The 20,000-nt window shown below is 39.7% G+C and overlaps 2 protein-coding genes and 1 long non-coding RNA gene across 4 annotated transcripts; 2 read left to right on the top strand and 1 right to left on the bottom strand.

Annotated features, from left to right (window-relative positions):
• Nucleotides 1-2,005: 2,005 nt before the first annotated feature.
• On the bottom strand, nt 2,006-11,384 carry gabarapl2 (GABA(A) receptor-associated protein like 2). The gene is made up of 4 exons (XM_088613468.1): nt 11,176-11,384; nt 5,592-5,647; nt 3,671-3,843; nt 2,006-2,501 (listed from the first exon to the last, which is right to left on the bottom strand). Exons 1-4 carry the CDS (start codon nt 11,207-11,209, stop codon nt 2,411-2,413), a joined length of 354 nt encoding a protein of 117 aa, XP_088469594.1. The 5' UTR covers nt 11,210-11,384; the 3' UTR covers nt 2,006-2,410.
• On the top strand, nt 2,501-3,290 carry LOC148644345 (uncharacterized). The gene is made up of 2 exons (XR_015928622.1): nt 2,501-3,105; nt 3,147-3,290. It is a non-coding gene; the product is annotated as an uncharacterized LOC148644345 (long non-coding RNA).
• Nucleotides 11,385-12,275: 891 nt separating the features above from the next.
• tmem231 (transmembrane protein 231) lies at nt 12,276-18,837 on the top strand. 2 transcript variants are annotated; one of them, XM_088614007.1, is made up of 7 exons: nt 12,276-12,777; nt 13,347-13,513; nt 13,979-14,107; nt 14,635-14,778; nt 15,655-15,736; nt 16,329-16,439; nt 17,073-18,837. In XM_088614007.1, exons 1-7 carry the CDS (start codon nt 12,639-12,641, stop codon nt 17,228-17,230), a joined length of 930 nt encoding a protein of 309 aa, XP_088470133.1. In that variant the 5' UTR covers nt 12,276-12,638; the 3' UTR covers nt 17,231-18,837. The 2 variants fall into 2 exon arrangements, with proteins under 2 accessions (XP_088470133.1, XP_088470134.1); XM_088614008.1 differs by lacking the exon at nt 16,329-16,439 and having other exon boundaries at nt 17,177-18,837.
• The last annotated feature ends 1,163 nt before the right edge of the window (nt 18,838-20,000 follow it).

The following is a 20,000-nucleotide window of genomic DNA, read 5'->3' as shown; positions in this document are numbered from 1 at the left end:
ATCTCCAGTAACTGTATCCCGAGTGCCCGTGGAATGGGAGGAAAAGGATACAGTGTGCGGAGGACTGTTATTGAAGCTGGAATGTTGACAGGAGTTATCATTCCAACAGACAAAGGACACTCTATTCACAATCTCTCTCCCCCTCGCTCCCAGCCCTAGAATCAAAGCAACACAATGGAGAGGAGAAAAAGTGTTTTTTTGAAAATATTGCCAGAAGAAATTAATATCCTGTAGTATGTACTCCATATCTTATCAAATCAAAATTGTTCACTGCTACTGAACGTTAAAGTCCTTTAAAAGGTTGTGCTCGACTAGGAAGACGTGGAGACTTCATGCGCACAATGTAAGTAAAATATAAAGACTGCAAGGGGACCTGCTACAAGTACAGAGTACACTCACTTTGCCAGACTAATAGGGGGAAACTGGGGTCCAGTATTGCTGGCTGTTAAATTACCAATGAGATATTCCAAGCCCACAAAACATACTTATATATGAGAAAATAAATCATATATATGTTTACTGAATCTGGCCACATCATCTTCAGTTGCCTCATCCTTGCCTACAGTACCTTCTGTATGGGTTTTGTGATATTGATTTTGAACCTTTCAACAGTTTTCTCCAGTGATCCTCCAGTGACAGACTGAACTGCCCTGAGCACATTAATGACGGCAGATTTCAACTTGCCATTCCGCAGACTTTACCACGTTCGTGGCCTCTTACGTCGTGTAATGTGTCTTCAGTCCCCACCACCACCAACTACAAAAACTTCTTTCTCTGGTCTTTTCCAGGGATTAATGTGGTGGTATTTTTTTGGCAAAAATAATTGATACTTTAATGGACATTATCCTGTCTTGTAGGGGGTTGTCTGATATTGTCCCTTTTATCACCAAAACCCCCTTTTAATAGTTTTGGTCCATTAAATCCAAAGTCCATTAAAGCAAGGGTTTACTGTGTTCATACTCCTCAATAACACAGTGGACTTCTTCAGAATGGACAGTGAGAGAGATTACAGAACAGCTTCTAACTCTAGGCAATAAGACTGCTAAATAGCCAGCCTGAAGCTCCTTCAGCAAATCACCCGTAATGGCTACATGGACATATAGTTTTCAGCAAACTGCATACTTGGACATGATATATTGCATACACATAGCAGCTCTATTTATATTGAGTTTTGTCTGAGTTTATTTTATTCAATTTCTATTGCATTGTCATCTATTTTTATGTGACCTTAATTTTGTTATTTTTACCACCACCACCTGTGAACTCCTAGAAAAGAAATTTCATTGCCAGCAACTACTGCTGCATTTGATAAACTCTGATTGAGTGATTGATTGAGACACCAACTGGGGGACACAGGTGTAAAACCAATAACGGGAGGTACTTCTTTACCCAAAGGGTTGTGGAACTGTGCAGCACGCTGCTCGGCTATGTTGTTGAAGCCAATATCCTAGTGTCTTCCAAGAAGTGGCTGGATGAATTGTATGGGATCCGTTAACTCTTAACTACCCGATGGGCCATCGGGCTAAATTCCACAGCAGCCTCAGAAACCAGTGGGCATTACCTGCACTGATCGGAGCCGTGACACCCCAGAGCCCGTACAGCTGGACCTGCTCGAAGGCTCTAAAAATCCCAGATTCATTCCCCATGGTTAGAACACGAGTAATGGTGCCCTGTACTGAGAAAGCAGTGAATCCGTGGGTGTCCAAGCCCAGCACCTCAAGGTGTAAAAATGAGAAAAGCCTAAATGTTAAACAGAAAAAGGTGTTACCCTTTGCATGGGCTTTGACTTAAGCTGTTGTGTTGTGTGAACAACTTTATGTCAGCTAAAGGCGTTGTTTACAATTGGCCACGGGGCTGGTGACTATTGACACTTAGGAATTTAATTAGGCAAATATTACCTCAAAAACCAATGAGCATAACATGTTTGCATTTCCCCTTAGATTCAAATAAATGAGCTAGCATATTAATTCACTTAAAATTTTTCTTAAAAACAAATCTCAAGAGAAAGTTTTGAGAGTTTTTTAATTGGTTAGGTCATCCAGCTACCTTACCTTTCAATATTTAAACTTATTTAGTTGAAATATAGTTTTTAAAGAAACGGAACTCCAAACAACAAAAAAAAAACAGCAAGCAATTCTGATAAAATACAGCTAGCAAAACAATTCACAGCCATAAGAACAGAAAAGTCACTTATTTAAACATAATTTAACAATCTAACGATGTATACAGCTTAAATACAATATGGGGTAGGAACAAAGTTACAAATGCATCCATTATACGATTATTATAGTGATCAATCTTTTTTTCTTTTCCAAAACGCAAGTATATGTCTATAATACAATCAAGCTTGTCAGAGGAAGTGAGGGAGGAGAGAGGGTGTCAGCCGGTGTTACAAGCCAAGCGCAGATGTCTAAAAGCCGAAGGTGTTCTCGCCACTGTAAGCAACGTACAAAAAGCCGTCTTCGTCTTTTTCCTTCTCGTACAGCTGCCCCATCGTCAAGCTGCAGGGAGACAGGCAGACAACATCAGACACTCTACAGGAATGGACTGGATGAGCTGAAGGTTTTCAGACCATGATGTCCTTAATTTCTGGTTTAAGGCATGTAGTGGTACATTAAAACATTTGCAGAACATCAAACTGGTAAACAAAAATAACTCATCAAAATACATAGCGGAGCCGCAGTTAATTTCAGTATAGCATGACACTCAAATTATTAAATTAAACAGCCGGCAGCTGACAAATTCCAACCTATCTTAAGGCCTTAAATTGGGGTCCTCCAGCACTCACAGTGACTCCAACATGGACTTTCACACCCCGAGTAGGAATGTTTCCTAAAGCCTCACTAAATGCTCAATAAGGCAAGCAGTTATGCAGTGAGTTGCAGTACTTGGCATTGAGGAGGATATTGAAGTCTGGTTCCTTCTCATAAGGATCTTTTCCAATGTAAAGATGCATTAGGGCAGGACTGATGTTTGCTCCCGGGGCTGTATTGCGCAAAAGCTGTGTGACTCAGTAACGGGCAGCTCTCCAGCACCTGTTTCCCCAGGACATGACGGTCAATATAATCTGAACTCACAAAAGGTTATGAAGAGGCTAAAAACGGTGTTTAATTTCAAGGAAATTTTAAAAGACCGGTATAGTGTAGTGCTCTTTTGTTTACTTTTAGTTCTCATTAACGCTGAGGCTATAAAAAATGCCTAGTGCCTCTTCACTGGCAAGCTATGGTATTGTTCTTGTAAAGATAAGACAGTGGAGATTTTGAAATAAAATAAATGGAATTTGTATTGATTTTCTCTCTTAATTATTTACTTGAGTTTAAAAAGATTGAGCCGGTGCAATAATGTCATTATTTTATGTATGTTAAACAAAAAGAAATCTTCATACCATTTGTAAGTATAATGAAATAGGCAATGCACACTAATAAGATGTGAGGTGCTATATTCAAGCACTTAGGCATTAAACTCTCAATTACATCGTATGGGGATCTGAATGTGAATACAGAGTGTGGCTTGTTTAAGATATGTTAAATAATTTATAGACCACTGTATTACAAAATGCATTTTTGATTTTGAGTACTGATTTTACAGGGAGAAAAACATATAGTGAAGATTCCTCACTAAAACAGGCAGATTCCCTTCCTCAGAGAGGGGAAAGCAGCTGTCGTCTCACCTGGACTGCGGAACGGTTTTATCTACGAAGAGGAAGATGGCTTTCTCCGAGGGCAGCTGGATGCGTTTTCTGATGATCCACATGAACTGGGCGACTGTGATGTCGGAAGGGACCAGGTACTTCCTCTTGTCTATATCCACGATTTGAGAGCCTGACACTTTCTCCACAATCACCTGGAATATGTGCGCACACACACAGAAGGAATTTGGAACAGCATGCTTTTAATAAGCATACTATACAAATATGTAGAAGCAATTCTTGGCGTTTTAAAAAAGGGTTTTAAAAAAGGGTGTTAAATTTCTTTTTCTGTGTAGATAAAGTCTAACAATTCCAGCACCCAGAGAATCGTGTGTAAAACTGCCTGCAGAACTAAAGCTGACCCAGAGACCCTGGCTCAACATTTACACACAAAAGGACCAATCGTTGCAATTTGTCTCACTGTGTCATGAAGCTTGAGTGTTAGTTTGGTCTACTCGAAGCCCTTCAAAATGATGTACCAGTTCATCAGTATTAGCAAAATGACATTTGCTTAAAGGGTTTGTTGTACTATATTCCAAATATTGTCCACATTACAACATGAACCTCATTGCATGCTCTCATCCTCAAGTAATTGATAGCCTAGTCCCCATCCAGTGGCTGGATTGCCACTGTTTGTGAAGGGAATGGCATGGATTTGATGCTGGGAGCAGCTGGACTCTTCACTCTTCAAGGTAGTTCCTACCGATTTAAACAATCCATGCCCAACTGCTCAGCTACTATGGCATTCCACCCTAGTCTCAGGGCTTGCCTGCAGAACTATCAGATGGCTCCTCATGCAACAGGATTACTGTGTCTTACTTATTTTCTTAGGATCACACTATCTATGGATTATTATTCTTTTCATTACTCTCTATTGTGCCCAATGAAAAACACCACACAACACAGTATCATTTAATTCTTAGGTGCACAGGGAAGAAGAAACGTTTCAACTGTTATGTACACTTGACTGCACACCTGAATTGACTTTCAGCTATACTGGACTGACTATATCGATGGTAATCACAAGAGAGGACCATGTCGCCAACTCTTTCTAAGCACAGATCCACTGTATTTATAACAATGTACTCTCTGGACTGAAAAATAATAATCTCCACCAGAAAACACTGATCTTATCTGAACCAGAGTGTTTCACAAGGTTTTGAAATACTAGATGATTTCCAGCCCAGTCCGATCTCACTGGTCTAGTGGGATTTCCTTTAGATGAGTATGCGATGAGGGCAAAGGTGCGTGAGGTTGAAACACATTTCAATCCAGTTTTCACTAGGACTGAGATCTTGAGATTGTTCTAGCCAGTGAAGGTGATGCCACGATCTTAATCATGTGAATTCCCCATGATTTCAGTTTAACAAGTGAATATAGTGTACATACATTTATATTGTATATACAGCTCAGGACACAATAAGAGTCTAGCCTTGTACATAGTTCATGCACTAAGACACAATGAACCACCTACACATCTTTATTATTCAGTCTGCAACATCGGCATGCAGTCTGCATCTCAGTCTGTAACTTCAAAGCACATAGTGATAGTGTATACAGCAATATTTTTATGCTTGGCCCTTCTCTAACCAGTATTTTCAAATGTGTTTTCACATTATTAGTGTTCTGCTTCAGTCTAGTGTCTTCACGTATGTATTATGACTTTATATAGCAATACCTGGAGATTTGGAAAAATGATATCTCCTGCATAGATCTTGACAGCGAGATTAAAATCTTTCATATGGGAAATTAAAAGGACCTGTTATTGGAAGAGCGGAACATGTGTACAGACTGAGTAAAGAGAGTGGTGTGTGATCAGAGCTTTAGAAGAAAATGGAGTAAGCATGTGTTCTTGGGGGATGGGGTCCTGCTGTCTGCACAGCTTCATTGTATACACACTCACCGGAACCCTGTCCGGGTACTTGGTTCGGATTTTGGCCGACTCCACACATCGGTGCTCTGGAAAAGAGAAATAACGAACATCCAATGAAAAGAAGGGGCACAGCTGTCAACTGTGGCCCAAAGAGATTTCTAATACCTTTCAAAAACGCTGGAACTAAAGCCATTAATGTGGCATTTGGCACTTAGCACAAGTAACTCTTTGCAATCGCTGTGGGGAGTCCAGAGCAGCTCAACCAGCTAAGGTGCTTGCTCTGAACTTGTTTAGTTCAATGGCCACAATGCTCCAGGTTCGAGCCTTTGTCGTGTCACTAACCAGCAGTGTCCAGGATTCGTGGCACAAAAGTGGACAGCCTCCAGGAGGGCAGGGCAGGGCAGGGATTAACTCCAGCAGCTGGCCAAGCGCCTCTAGTTTTACAGTGATGTCAGTGGGAGACACATGTTCATCCAGTCAGCGCTATCCTGTCTACTATGGAACTTGTAGCTTCTCAAGTGAGGAACAGCTGTCCTGAGTGGGCACCACGGTCGTTATCAGAGATCCAGATCTTAACACAACTGACCGCTCCAAATTGTGTATAATAAATAAAAGGGATTTCTTGAAAATAAATAATCCCTTTGACATTTTCAAATAACAAGGTGGCAAGTATGTCAATCTCATAATTGTCTGATATTCCTACTGTATTAATGCTTGCCCAAAAAAGAACTGGGAACTGCATACATATGACAAATATAATATTGAAGTTTAGAGGTTTAACAGAAACAACATCAATTAGTGTTCTCCCAGAGCAGCATGGTGGTTGTGTGACAGCTCCAGGGTTCTGTTTTCTGTTTTGGTGCTGCCTGTGTGGAGTTTGGATGTTCTGCAAGTGCAACAGTCCAAATTCATGCTGATTAGGTTAACATGAGTCTCTAAACTGCCTCCTGTATGTGTGTCCGCCCTGATAAAAATACTAGAGAGGTAAATGGTAGAGTAAAAAAATGCACATTTCAACTCTGCAAATCATTTTACTGCTTATCTACTGCTTTAAAATTACATCCTATGTATAAACTATTTATGTCACCAGGCGTGAATGACCTCATGGCTGTTACTCAGCGTGAAAGATTCTTAATATTCTCCCGTGTTGAGTTTCTCAAAGCTGCTTCTGAAGACTCTTTCATTTTGAAGGAGTTCTCCGTTATGCTTCTGCATCATTGAATCAACTAATGAAAACTGCACAATTAAACATCTTGGGGCCCAAGATGTTGTTAATTTCAAGTGGGCATTTTATAACCCAACTGAAACCTGAATATTTTTAGGAGTTTAAAATTACTAGGAATGTTTTTTTATTCATCCCAGCAGGTGTTCACTTTATCTACAGGAGGCCCTGGAGGGCCAGGTTTCAACAGAACAGTTTTCAGCTGCAAAGGAACAGATATATAACTGCTGAAGCTTTATTATATAAAGCTGCTAAATGCTCTGTTTTGTAGACATCAGGAGACAGTGGTCTGGAGCCACGTGTAACACTGTAAACAAATACACTGTGGCAGGTGTCCCTGCCCAGCCCAGCCTGACATGCTCAGTATCCACATGTTTGACACTTGATCTGTTGACCTCAACCAACTTAAAGCCCATGTTTGAGAATTCAGCATCTGAGCAAAGAGGAAGAAAACAGGCAGCTCAGCTGACTCAAATGGTAAAGAGGGTACAAGGAAATTAGGCTGAAACCTACTGTATGTTTAGTATGGCAGCACAAATAAGCATGCCTTGAAGCTTAATCATATCTGCTGTGACTATCAAGCTTTTTCTACATGTACAGTATCCTGAAAATGTATCATGATGTACTTTCACACTTTGACCCGTTTTATCACTGTTTTGCAGGGTATTTTAATGGGTTTATGAATTACAAGTTTCTAAGAAATGGTTACTCTAGTCCACTATGGTTTTCCTATAGACAAATATAGCAAAGCACAAAAAGAGTCATAGCAGCACTTAGGTAAAACCACAGCACAAGTGAGAAAATACCGTGCACATTTTGTCATGGTGCATGATAACTATATTCAGCATAACTCTCACTATATTCAGCATAACTGCACTACATGTATATATTGCACACACCATGGACACATAACAGCTCTACTCACATTGAGTTTTATTCAATTTCAAAAATGTAACCTCAATTTTGTGATTTTTGTGTTTTTGTTAATTTTTGTGATTCTTGTGAGCTCGCAGAAAAAGACATTTCATTGCCAGCAACTACTGCTGCACGCCGTATTGTTGTGCATTTGATAAATAAACTTTGATTTGATTTGATAACACAAGTATGGCATCAGAAACCACAAGGGAATTAAACTATTGATAATTAAAATCTTCTCTCTTCAGTTTTCACTCTACAAAAGCCCAGGACACACCAGCACGTTGCATTGAGCCACTTTGATCCACTGCTTGTCAGCTCCCTTTCGTGGGAAAAACCCACACCCAAGCCCACCTGGACTTCTTAAACACAAGGAGAAAGAAAGCAGGTCAGGACACGGAGAGGACTTTACCTGGAGTCAGCAGTCCGATGAGCACTTTTTCAGGGACCATTCACCTTGCCCCTGGTCTAGAGCACATTCGACTATCCCAGTTTTTCAACAATGTCTCAGGGAGAAATGTGAAAGCACCCCTTGCACAAGCAAACCAGAAGCCATTGCATCGATTCATTGTGTCCGGGCTTAGTGCAACCCATTAACTCAAATAGTTCTAACACTGTAACTGTAATCCTGGTTCTATTTCACTAAAGTTACATTAGATTTCCATAGTATCCTCTTTCTCTTAGACCCCCTACTTAAAACCGATTTCTTCCCCTTGTGCAGTTTGTATCTGCTGTTCCACTGTGATCAATGCAATTGTATTGTTAGGTTTAAGTCACCTTGGATAAAGCTGGCAGCCAATTTAGCAATAATAATGTTTAAGCTTCCTTTCAGAGACTCCCTCTAATGGAGCCAAAATGCAGCAGAATGATTAATTTGTAAAAAAACAAAAACGTGGACTAATATGACATGAGGGGTTTAAGGGAAACCTGAAGACATCCTCTCAGAACTTTTAATCAAACTGGAATGTAGATAAAACGGTTGCTAATTTCTAACTTGTTCCTACCGTACAGTAGCAAATGGATATCTGATTAAACTGATAAAAGCCTGTGCATTGCAAGCAGTTAAAACCCACTTGCATACCTGCGTGTTTGTGTGATGAATACCCACCTCAGACAGCATTGAGCTGTTCATTGATCTAAGCAGCACTGCATTGATTTTTACCCTAATAACCCTTTTACACTTGTACACTAGTACTGTGAGTGCAAATTGCCAATTGTAATTAACTGAACGTGCAGCCCTGTAATGCCAACAAAATACAAGTCCACATAACTCTCTGGTGTGATACAAATGCCCAGACAGAAATGGTTGAATGTGCAAATAAAAATACTTAGCAAGCTAAAAATGAAGACACATTGCACAACTGTGAATATTTTTACTTGCACTAAATTACTGCTCTTCTAGAGATAATCATCACAGTCACATGAATGAGGTGCTGTGTCGGAAAGATACAATACATGACTGATATTTCATTTTATCACGATGTAAATTTATTTTGGTGAAAGTTAGGCATCTTCTGTTAAATGCCCTTCATGAATTCTGGGCTGGGATTAATTCAAATTGACCTATTTATGAACTCTATATAAAGGGGATATTTTTCCAAATCATATTCATGCAGTGGATTCTTCACACCACTTAAGATATGTTCTGCAATTAGATACAGATTTCATTTGAAGTGCTTCAATTGTCACTATACAATCAGGCCAGCGGACCACTTATGACCACCTATAAATCAACCAGAACTCAAGTGTTTCTTGTGGGTCAGTATAAATACAATGGCAACTATTAATTGCAATTGTAACCCACTAGTTGCAACTAGTACTTCAAGTCATAGGGATCTGATAAAAAAAAAATAATAGCTTCTTCATTTTGTGAACTTAGAAGACATTAATAGATCATACAGGAAGGAACTGACTGCATTAAATATTCTAGAACAAAGAGTGATCTAAAATGTGGACATCAGATTAATCTCTGAGCTGCCCGAAAGAAAACTAATCCAAGCAGATTATGCTTTTGCTGATCTGAAACAAGAACTTTTTGTTCTGCTGCAATGAGAATGTCTCGAATGAACCACAGTGGATAAACACACAAAGACTAGCCTCTCTCCTGACCCGCACACAAAAAAATATAGACTACTGTCAATGTTAATGTTTTCCCTTTTACACATATCAGATCGTGTCACTTAGCAATGCTTATCCCCACAAGAAAACACTCTTACTTTTAATAGAATTTTGCAAAGGTATTAATGCCTTTGCAATTATTAAACTCGTTTTAAACCTTCTTAACACGGGGAATCTATCATTTTGCTCAAACCTTCACAGTGTCGGTGCTGAAATAATAGCCAAATCTACTAAAACTGCCACTCTTCATGGATCACAGCACAGAGCCGTTTGCCTTTCTTGCTGCGTTTAACAATTCCATGATTAACCAGTAACGCAATGTGCTGTCGGGGGTCTGGGACAAGGTACCCGATGTTCGGCTTCTTTAAAGAAGGGGCTGGGTGAGATCACGTGATCAATTTGCTACTGGTAGCCAAACCAGCTAGATCAGGCAAATGGCCTCTCTCGTTTCAAACCTCTTATGCAGACATCACTGTTGACTACACTGTGAGGGCGATACAGCCCTTTGAAAAGGTTCGACAAATATATATATATACACAACTATTATTCTTAGTTATAAATATTACAATATGACGTCACTGAAGGCCTCAAAAACCAGTTTAGCCCTAAGGTCGTTTAGAGATTTCGGCCCAGGTTCGTGTGTTGAAAGGGACCGCAGTCTTTGCCCTAGTTAATGACAGGGCTTTGTAAAAAAAACAACGCCTGCAGTCATATCTATCTGACCACAGTCAATACTGTTAATAACTGAAGTGTCATTTCTAAAACACTTCTGTTTGTTACTCTAGAAAGTACTACCCTGCAGAGTTCATGGTATGCGTCTGGTTAGACCGAGAAATTAATACCTGGGTCTTGTACCGTATTGATGAGATGTGAAACGTCCTGGCTGCTTTCGGTTTTTAGATTTGAATTTAAGGAAGACTGACGGGACAGAAAATATCTCAACATCAACCAGTTTCGAGCTTCTGGTTGTTTCTCGTCTGAAAGGCTGGAATGGGCGAAATGTGCCGGTTGTCACGTCCTTAGCAAAGCGACACAAACGAGTGCTGTCCCGTGGTCGTCAAAATACAGTCTTTGCAGAAGAAAACAACACCCAGATATTACGGTCAGCTCCTCCCCACCCCAGAGAAAATCCCTAAATACCCGAATGTGTTCTGATATGAAGAAAATGTGCTGTCAGACACGTATGACGTAATCCGAAAAACAATTAAAACCGGTAAAAGGGAAAAAAAAAACATTCTGCGCAGGTCACCCTTTTTCCAGGCCCTGACACGGCAGAGACATCCTCACAGTGGCCTGAGAAAGCGAAAGCAAACATCACCATAACACAGCATTTCCCCCGTCTACTACAAAACCTCTTACCTAGGGAATGGTCTTCTTTAAACATCCATTTCATTTTGGCAACTTCCAAATGACGCTTATTTTGCTTAGAAAACGAAAACGAGAAGAATGGTTTCGTTTATGGGTTATTTTTTCGGTTTCTTTACAAACAAAAGGGGGTAAACTATTACAGCAACAATGTAACAAAACAAGGTTAGCCGTCGGAGTCCAGCCCTGCGATGACGTCACCGCCGGATGGATCCATTTGGCAACCCGGAGGGGTAACGGTTTTAAATGATGGGGATACACTTAGTTTATCATTATTGATAAACTCACCAGAATAATATTTTACCCAAATTGATATAATCTGTGGAACACAACCAAATTGTTTTATTCATTAGAGATTGCATATATTGCCTGTAGTGACGAAATAGTACAATCCATAAAGATGCTACTACCGTGTAGTATCGCTTCTATATATAAACGTTGATGCTTCTGGTGGGACTGGGGGGGTTCATATGGGATGGGATGTAGATAGTTGGGGGGCTTTCCTAATGATTGTTTTAATATCGGTAAGGGAAATGTCGTTAAAGGCACAAAATATGAATAGACTGGCAAGAATTAGCTCAGAAAAGATAGCTCCCATAGGTCGGCTTCTGGGTTCCCTGAAAGCTGAGCTAATGTACACAACCACAGCCCCCGAGATCGCCTCTACAAATATCCCTAAAAATAGATTACAGGCTGGTAGGAGCACGGCATAAAACTCGATAGGGCTGTGACTAATATCGCGTGATACTCAAAGGTCCCGTATTTCTTGTATTTAGGGGAGCACCGCTCTGGGGAATTGCAAGCGTTTCTGTAACCGTTAACATGCCAATCCCCTGATTAATTTACACCAACAGGAATTCGGGTGTCAAATTCTGTTGTTCTTTCAAAATAAAGCGAAGAAAGTCGGAACAACTGTGGCGTTAACGTAATATTAAGATAATATTTTGGATTGGCTACGGAGGTCTGGTATTTAAATTACTCCAGCTGGGTTTGCCCGTGAGGATAAATACAGTAGAATATTTCTAGCCTCTCTTGCTGCATCCGGGTAGTGGGGGGGGGGAAAAACGCCGCCGGTTGCTAGGGAACAGGGGGGCTATGGAAACCCGCAGACGCCAAACTTCAGGAAGTGCGTGAAAAGAGTGCGGCCTTCGGTTTCAGCTTCACGATTTTGGAAGGGATCTGTATTGTTGCGTTTTTTAGAAATAGTCAGAACGCTAATACTTTGGGGGCGGGGTTGCTTACTAGTTTTTGAGCTTTTGCGAATTTCGATATTTAAGAAAAATCAAGTAGCCTTCTTGAATCGAGAAACTATTTATGTTCCGAGTGCAACAACCCCGCTCATCTCATCGCTGTGATTTAAAGGCGAACGAACGGAAAGTCTGTGGAATAAAGTTTAGCTAGTTTCAAAGGCGCCCCCTTTTTTATTTTGCTTTTTTACGAACACGTTTCGATCTTCCATGGCCATTTATGAAGTTTACTCCCACCCTGCTTTACTGAGGTACAAGACCAGTATCTGCACCAAAGCCACGCTTTTCCTAATAATCGTCCTGTGTCTCACCTACATCTCTCCTTTGCTGGTGGCTTACAGAAGCCAAGGTAAGCACAGCGTTATGCTGAGGTTTTGACTGTTGTTTTGATGAATGGTTACTGTCTGTCCAGCCTGCCTCTTCCAGTAGTGTTGTTTTCAAAGACAGCCGCGATGTAGCTTCGACTATGTCTATTGTGGCCCCGTCAGTACTACACGGACGTTCAATTCAATTCAATTTATTTTAATATAGCACTTTACACAACAAGGTTGTCCCAAGGCACTTGATCTTGTGACATGATCTTGTGCTTTTTTAGAAACTAACATTATTATGTAGCGAATACCGTTTTACCGTGCGACTATTGTATTGTTCAATTCCTTAGTTACACAGATGCCAAGAACTCAATGCCACGGTACAACAAGTAGACTGATATGCAAAGCGAAGTTTGCACGCAGTTCTTTTTATAACTATCTTTCGTCCTTGAGAGTTTATCATGACTGTAAGAAAAAACGATTTTGTCTCTTCAACTTTAGTGTGTGATCTGGTACCCAGTTCCACTTTGGTGGCATTTATAGAACGTCCTCATCTCTAGGAGATCTTCTGATCGGAAAGAGACTTTATTTCTCATTTTATTTACAGGTTTCTGGACAAAGTCGAGCACGTATGAGGAGCAACCCAGCATCACGTTCCAGTACCAGGTGCTGTTAATTGCTGCAACCAGCACCAGTGGAGACTATGTAGCCTGGAGCACATTTCAAAATTTCAACAATCTGCAGGGTGGCAACCTCAGAATCCCTTCAATATCAGTGAGTATCCTCCCCTCTGATCCTTCATAGCCTTGGTGAAAGTTAAAAACATAGTTATTCAGGTTATTTCCTAATGCCTGCGTGTGATCGAGAGTGTCAGATATTTACATTCTTAGAAAAGTAAGAGTGTTAGAGTGATCTCGTTGAACACTTGTGAATGGATGGAGTTCCACTACTGAGGGAAATTACTGATCAATAAGCCATTCGCTCAACATGTGTTGAATGAGGTTATGGATTTGGCCTCTTCAAAGCGGACAGAAGGAGGACAGTCCTGTCCCAGGAAACAGCGAAGTTGCAATTACAGTGTTTGTACATTATAATCGAAAAAAAAAATCAAGCTTTTCTTTGCTGAAATTTACCAGGTATTTTTGGTTGGGGGAGTTTTTGTCAAATCTCGCGAGGGGTGGACCGGGGTGAGATGCAGCCTAGCTCGGCAGGGAGGTAACTTGTCCCCGGTGTCGTCAGGCCAGAGAGGAAGACCGGAATCAGGATGGGAAGTTTGACCAGCTGAACCTTCGTCTGGCGCTCCCACTGCGGCAGAGCGAGCCGGTGTACAGCGTTCAGCTCATTCTCACCTTCTCCTACAAGCTCTTCGTAAGTCACCCACACCTGGTGCTTTCACTCTTTCAACAGCTATTTAGGTCTCGTCTTGTCTTTTCTAAACTGGGGGCAGAAGAGGGAAGCCTGTAAGAATCGATCCAAGGACATCAGCACCTGGAGACTTCCTGCATAAGAAGAACGGTCTCCAGCCTTATTAAACATTATAGGAAAAGGCTTTGTGCTGTTACCCGTGCCAGAGTACGTTGCATCAAGAACTAGCAACTGGGGATCGAATCATTTTAACACCTATGTTTTTGAGGAAAAAAATAGTATTACTCATTGAAAACATTTGTTTTGAAATAAATGTATTAGAAAAAAAAGCTTGTAGTTTTCCCGTTTTGGGGGTTTTATAAAATACAGCTCATTATCTGTGCTGTTTATTTTATATGGCTATCTATGTTCGTCTTTTTTTCAAGGGTGCCAATAATTGTTGAGCCCACTGTACAGCCACTGTGTATGTCAGTTTAGCAGCCTGCTTGAAATGAACCACTAGAGTAAAAGATTGCCTGCTTGTGTTTTAGAGGATGTCCACCTTCATCATGCAGAGCATGGCCTACATCCAGCACTCCTCGTCTGTTCCAGGGTCTCAACTTTTTGTCAGTGGGGACCTCAAACTGCAGCAAAAGCAGCCACTGAAGCACAGAGGTCTTGACACCACCTATAATGTAAGAATTAGCTCATGTGTGCTGTTTTTTAAGTAATCTGGGAAATGTCTGCATTCCAGATGGCTAATACTTGTTCTATGTTATTCTATAAAAGTAAAACCATTCTAAAACATTATATGTTTGACAGGGTGCATTCCCACAGGCAAACGCCTTGGGTCCTGGTTACACTGATGATGGCAGGTACATCAGCATGGACACAGAGTTGGTCCAGCATGAAATCAGGGTTGGTTCAATAGAAGAACTATTTTGTTTGACAGATTTTTCCCCATACTGCTTTTGACAGTATTTTGACAGTATGGGGCTGCGCTGTGATCTCCAATGAAGACCTCTTTTTTTCTTCTGTCAGTTTTTCTATGATTCCTCTTTAACAAAAAAATCATATTTCTTTATACATAAAAGCAATGTTACACACGAGCAGAGACTGTTCTGCTTGTCATGAACATCTAGTTGCTAGAAATGTATTGACCTGAGACTCCCATCTGGTTGCTTTTTGAAGGATCCGAGGGAGCTGACTTCCACAGCACGGTCTGAGCAGCTTTTTTCAGACACCTCCCGCACTCTGCATAAAGACATGCCCGCTGTTTTCAGTCTTGAATCACTTTTTTGTAATTGGTGCCATGAAATAGAGCCATGACACTTCACATTAAAAAGAAAAAAGAATTGGGACGCTCTAAATCAAGTGGGTTACTTTGTCTCTAAAGAAGCATGGCCTACATCCAGTGCTCTCTGGAGGAAAGGACTGGAAAAAAGCCTTTCCTGGTCTGGGGTGGAGCAGTAAGTTGTTTTGCTGTGTGTAATGCTCACCTGCTCCTCCTGTGATAGTATTTATTTTCCTTGCATGACACTATAAAAATACAGCTTCCTATTCTTTTGCAGGTTTCTGTTATCAATGGAAACAGCCCCTTTGCAAGTGCCTATGATCTGACTAACATCATTGGCTCATATCAGGAAAGAAATGGTAAGTGGAAGTGTGGAAGATATATTACTTTTAATACTGGGCAGTTCTATGGGTAGAAACCAAAAAATTAAATAACATAAATGTGTCAGAAGACTTCATGATTTCTGTAAAAAAACTCAAAACAGTAAAATATAAAAATACAAGCTGCTTAAAATAAATACAGGTTTATGTTGCTGTGTAACAGCTATTAAGCATTTTTAAACTGTTATTGTTTATTATCTTTTATTGGTGTTTTTTGTTTTCATCTCCTGAACACTAGTTTCACAGTTTTACATTAATTCTTTTTTTTTAACCAGAAAATTAAATGTTCTTTTTCGTGCTGTATTGCATATATTAATGATTTTGTTTGTGTGTGTTGTGTAGCTCAATGCATTGTGGTACTCTGTGTTTGTGACACATAGTGTTAGAATTCTTCTTATGGTAAATGTTCTCTGGGACTTTGCCATGCAAACCACATTTCCTTCTGGATAATAAAGTATCAGTCTATCAAATATATACCGCATTTTAGACACACCTAATCCAGTGGCTTTTGGCCAGTCATGCCCCTGTGACACTGTGCAGGTTCTTCCACTGACATTGCCTTTTTGGACAGTTTCCACTGTGCTGTCAAACCCCAGCCCTGTGTGGGTTTTGGGCCGAGCTGCCGGTGCACCCTTTGAAATAAATGCAGTCATCAGATACCCCGTGGAGATCATCACATATCCTTTACTGTGTCTCAGCATAAAAACCATCAGCTGTATTCTAAGGTCTCATGCAGATTTATTTAGAACAGTCCACACCGTGCCTCCAGACGTAAGGTAAAAACATCTTGAGGGGAACATCACATCACTCGTAAGATGTTTGTTGAGGTTTTTTTTGATTTATCAATGGCTCTATTCATCTTTTATTTAACTGTAATAGTTGTCACCCTGCTTGTAATAATTTCAGTGTTTTTATGACCTTTGTTTCTTGACTAAGAGGTGTATGAGATCAACTGCACATTATAGAAATGATGTTGAGTGGCAGATCAGACATGAGCCTGTTTGTATTGAAATTCCTCTTATGAGAAAAGTCAGATTACTGTAGCATATTTGTGATTGAGCAAAGTATCAGTATAATGTCATATAGTTATAGGAAACAGTACTTCTGCAGTTTGTGAACAAATGATCTGGAAGTTGGGAAGTGTGTTCTGGGATTTCAGTTCCCTTGCTATTTGTTTTATGTTCCATCTTTATTTGCTTTCACATTGAAAAAAGAGTAATTAGAGATTTGTAAAGACTCAGAAACTATACCACAAAGTTTTATGATGATGTTTGATCCTTATTTTGGAGTTTGATCTTTAACGTCTATACATATCAGCCTGGCTTCTGGGAAATGATCAAGTTTGCCTGGGTCCAGTATGTCAGCATCCTTCTCATTTTCCTCTGGATCTTTGAGAGAGTCAAGATCTTTGTCTTCCAGAACCAGGTACTGCCCACAGTGACGGTCCCTCTGTTCAAACAGCACGAATCCTAATTCAGACCCTAAGACTGCAGACAGACGCTGGTTCAGCATGACATTGGTATGCATTTCTTCAGAGCTTTCATTCAACAATACTTGAAAACTCCAAAAACACTAAACTTTTTAGATTCATGCTTCAATGCTCTACTGACCAGGTTAATCCAACAAAGGAGAAACAAGGATGGATGTGTATTTACTGAAGAGCTTATCCGGCTCCTCTGCAGGTATAACCAGTGTATGTCCTCAATCTATTTAACCCCAGGGGAACACAGCTACATTTGTTGACCTTCTTCAGTAAAAGGGTACTATGTCCTGGTTAGCCTGCTTTAGTATTCATCTAGGCATGTTCTTAAGTTTCATGATTTGGTTTTTATGAAAACGGCTCTCTTTACAGAGCTTGCACATTACAGAAAACTTAAATCTGCCTCCTACAGAGGGAAAGAAACAGTTGTGTGAAAGAATTTCAGTACAGAATATATTGATCAAGATACTGCCCCAGGTATAACAGGATGTTAGTTTATGGATGATGCACATTCATGGATATATATGTTTATTAATTATATCTGGGATGAAACTAAAACTGATCACACAGCATATTGAACCATTTAAAATGTATTTACAAACTACAGGCTTCTATAAAAGCTGATGTAAGTTTCTGAATAGATCTCTCAATAATACATTTTATAAGTAATACTGCAGAAAGATGTTGAATTATTATGGTATATTTAATAAATATACTGTGTATTTATAAAACAGTTTGCTTTTCTGCTTTGGCTGTGTGATTTGTATTTCAGCCTACAGCTTGTAAAACCTAAATGGACCAAACTGCTGTGAGCCAACTGCCAGATTTCCCGTAAAAAGTATTTGCTTGAGTAAGAGTATGACAAATGGTTTTTCATTGGAAATTTTGCATTTGACCTACCTAACCAATTTGGTACTGATTGATCCAAGGATCTCATTCAGCTGTTTCTTGAAAGAAGGCGAGGTATCAGTTTCAACAACATGGTGGGAAACATGTTCCACAGTCCCACAACCCTTGGGATAATGAAGTGCGTCCTGTTCTCATCTTTAAATACAATTATCTATAGTTTCTCTTTGTGTCCTCTAGGTCTTATTTCAGTGTTCATTCTGAAGACGTCAGGTGGGTTGATTTAATCAATGCCCTCGATGATTTTGAATACTTGAAGCAATTTTTTAACGTCATTCCAAGGTGTTGTGTGATGCCACTAAATTTACTGCTATTATGCTGGCATTTGCTTTGTTAATTTGTTTTAGTGTTTTTGTTAATGGTAAATGATGTAAAATTGTATTTAAATCAGTCATTCAACACACTTTTTTTCTTTTAATTATGCAACACTGTTGCATTCACTAAATGACTGTTATAAAGGTACATTTGCAGAGACAGTGTTTGATAGTACAAAATTTAAATTCTACTCTTAAATTCTAAGACCTTCATCAGTTTTGGCATTGTCCTTGAAATATCACTTATCTCAGGTACCTGACACTTTGTGGGAAATGGCACTGGTTCTGAGAGCCATTACTTGCAGTATTTAGTTTCTAGCACATTAAACTGTAAAATACTTTTCAGAATATGGAATAAAAAGTTTTTTTTAAAAAGGAAATAGCCTACTCTCTGCTTCCGAATAAATGTTTTCTGCTTGGAACTATTATGAAATTAAGACGTAGGCATCAACCTACTGAATCAGATACACATGCCTTTCAGAAGACCTCAGATGTACCTACAGTATGCTCTTCAGTTTCAGTTACCCCAGCGTCTTATTTGAGATTATACTTGACATATAAACTACAAAGCTGATGGAATTTAGCCCATCTCTATCTTTTGTAAAAGACATATGTGCATTTTGGATCGACACAGAGGGTTGTCATATTAGATATTAGAAAGAGCAGTCTTGACTTGGAGGTAAAGCACCAAGAAAACAATAGAGGCAGACATATAGTCAGATAGTCAACACAGGAGGTTTGGTTTTTCAACTAAATGTACAAATGTACCCACATTTCAAATTGGACAACTTTATTTTGGATGGGACAGGGGCTGTTAATTTAAAATGCCAGGGCTTTGAATCAACAGTAAACTCTGCTTTGTTCTGTTGAGGTTGTTTCAACACGCATTTATCCTGAACAGACTTCTCTAAGTCTGTCGTGACTACAGGGGAAATCGCATGTGCTTCACATTAGAGTGTTGGTCAGAGTCTGATTTTTGTCTGCACTCGGTCTAGCCAATGAGTACAGCAAAATAAGGAGAGAATGGGGAGAAAAACTGCCAGTGATGTGACCAACTGTAATTCTTCAGAGACCAGTGTTTGCTCTCAGACATGCCAAGGTCCTGTGGCCAGGGCTAAATGTAAAAGACGAAAAGGAGAATACTGACTCCCTGGACACGCAGGTCTGGTCTATCCCAGCTGTAGCCAAAGCAAACAAAAAACAACAGCAATGGAACTTGCTGGAAGTGTAATGGAAAGCTTTGTTTGGAAATTCGATGTGATTGGAAAAAACAGAATCAAATGTTTTGGTTAAACAACATGAATTATTTTAGATACTTTTTTTGCAAATAAAAACCTTAGTCATGCTTGTTTAATGCATATCTAGTTTTAAACTTTAATTTTTCCAAAATGCATCAAACAACAGGAGCTCACACAAGAAAAAAAAATATTTTTTCATAAAAAGGTATTTCATATCTGACTACACCTTCAGATTTTTTGCTCTGGCAAAGTCTAAAACCAGAACTTTTATTTTTCTCAAATGCAACAAACACACCGAAGTTCAC

Source organism: Lepisosteus platostomus, chromosome 20 (genome assembly GCF_059453375.1).
Source record: "Lepisosteus platostomus isolate fLepPlt1 chromosome 20, fLepPlt1.hap1, whole genome shotgun sequence".
Lineage (NCBI taxonomy): Eukaryota > Metazoa > Chordata > Actinopteri > Semionotiformes > Lepisosteidae > Lepisosteus > Lepisosteus platostomus.
This window is presented reverse-complemented; position numbering and strand designations above follow the sequence as displayed.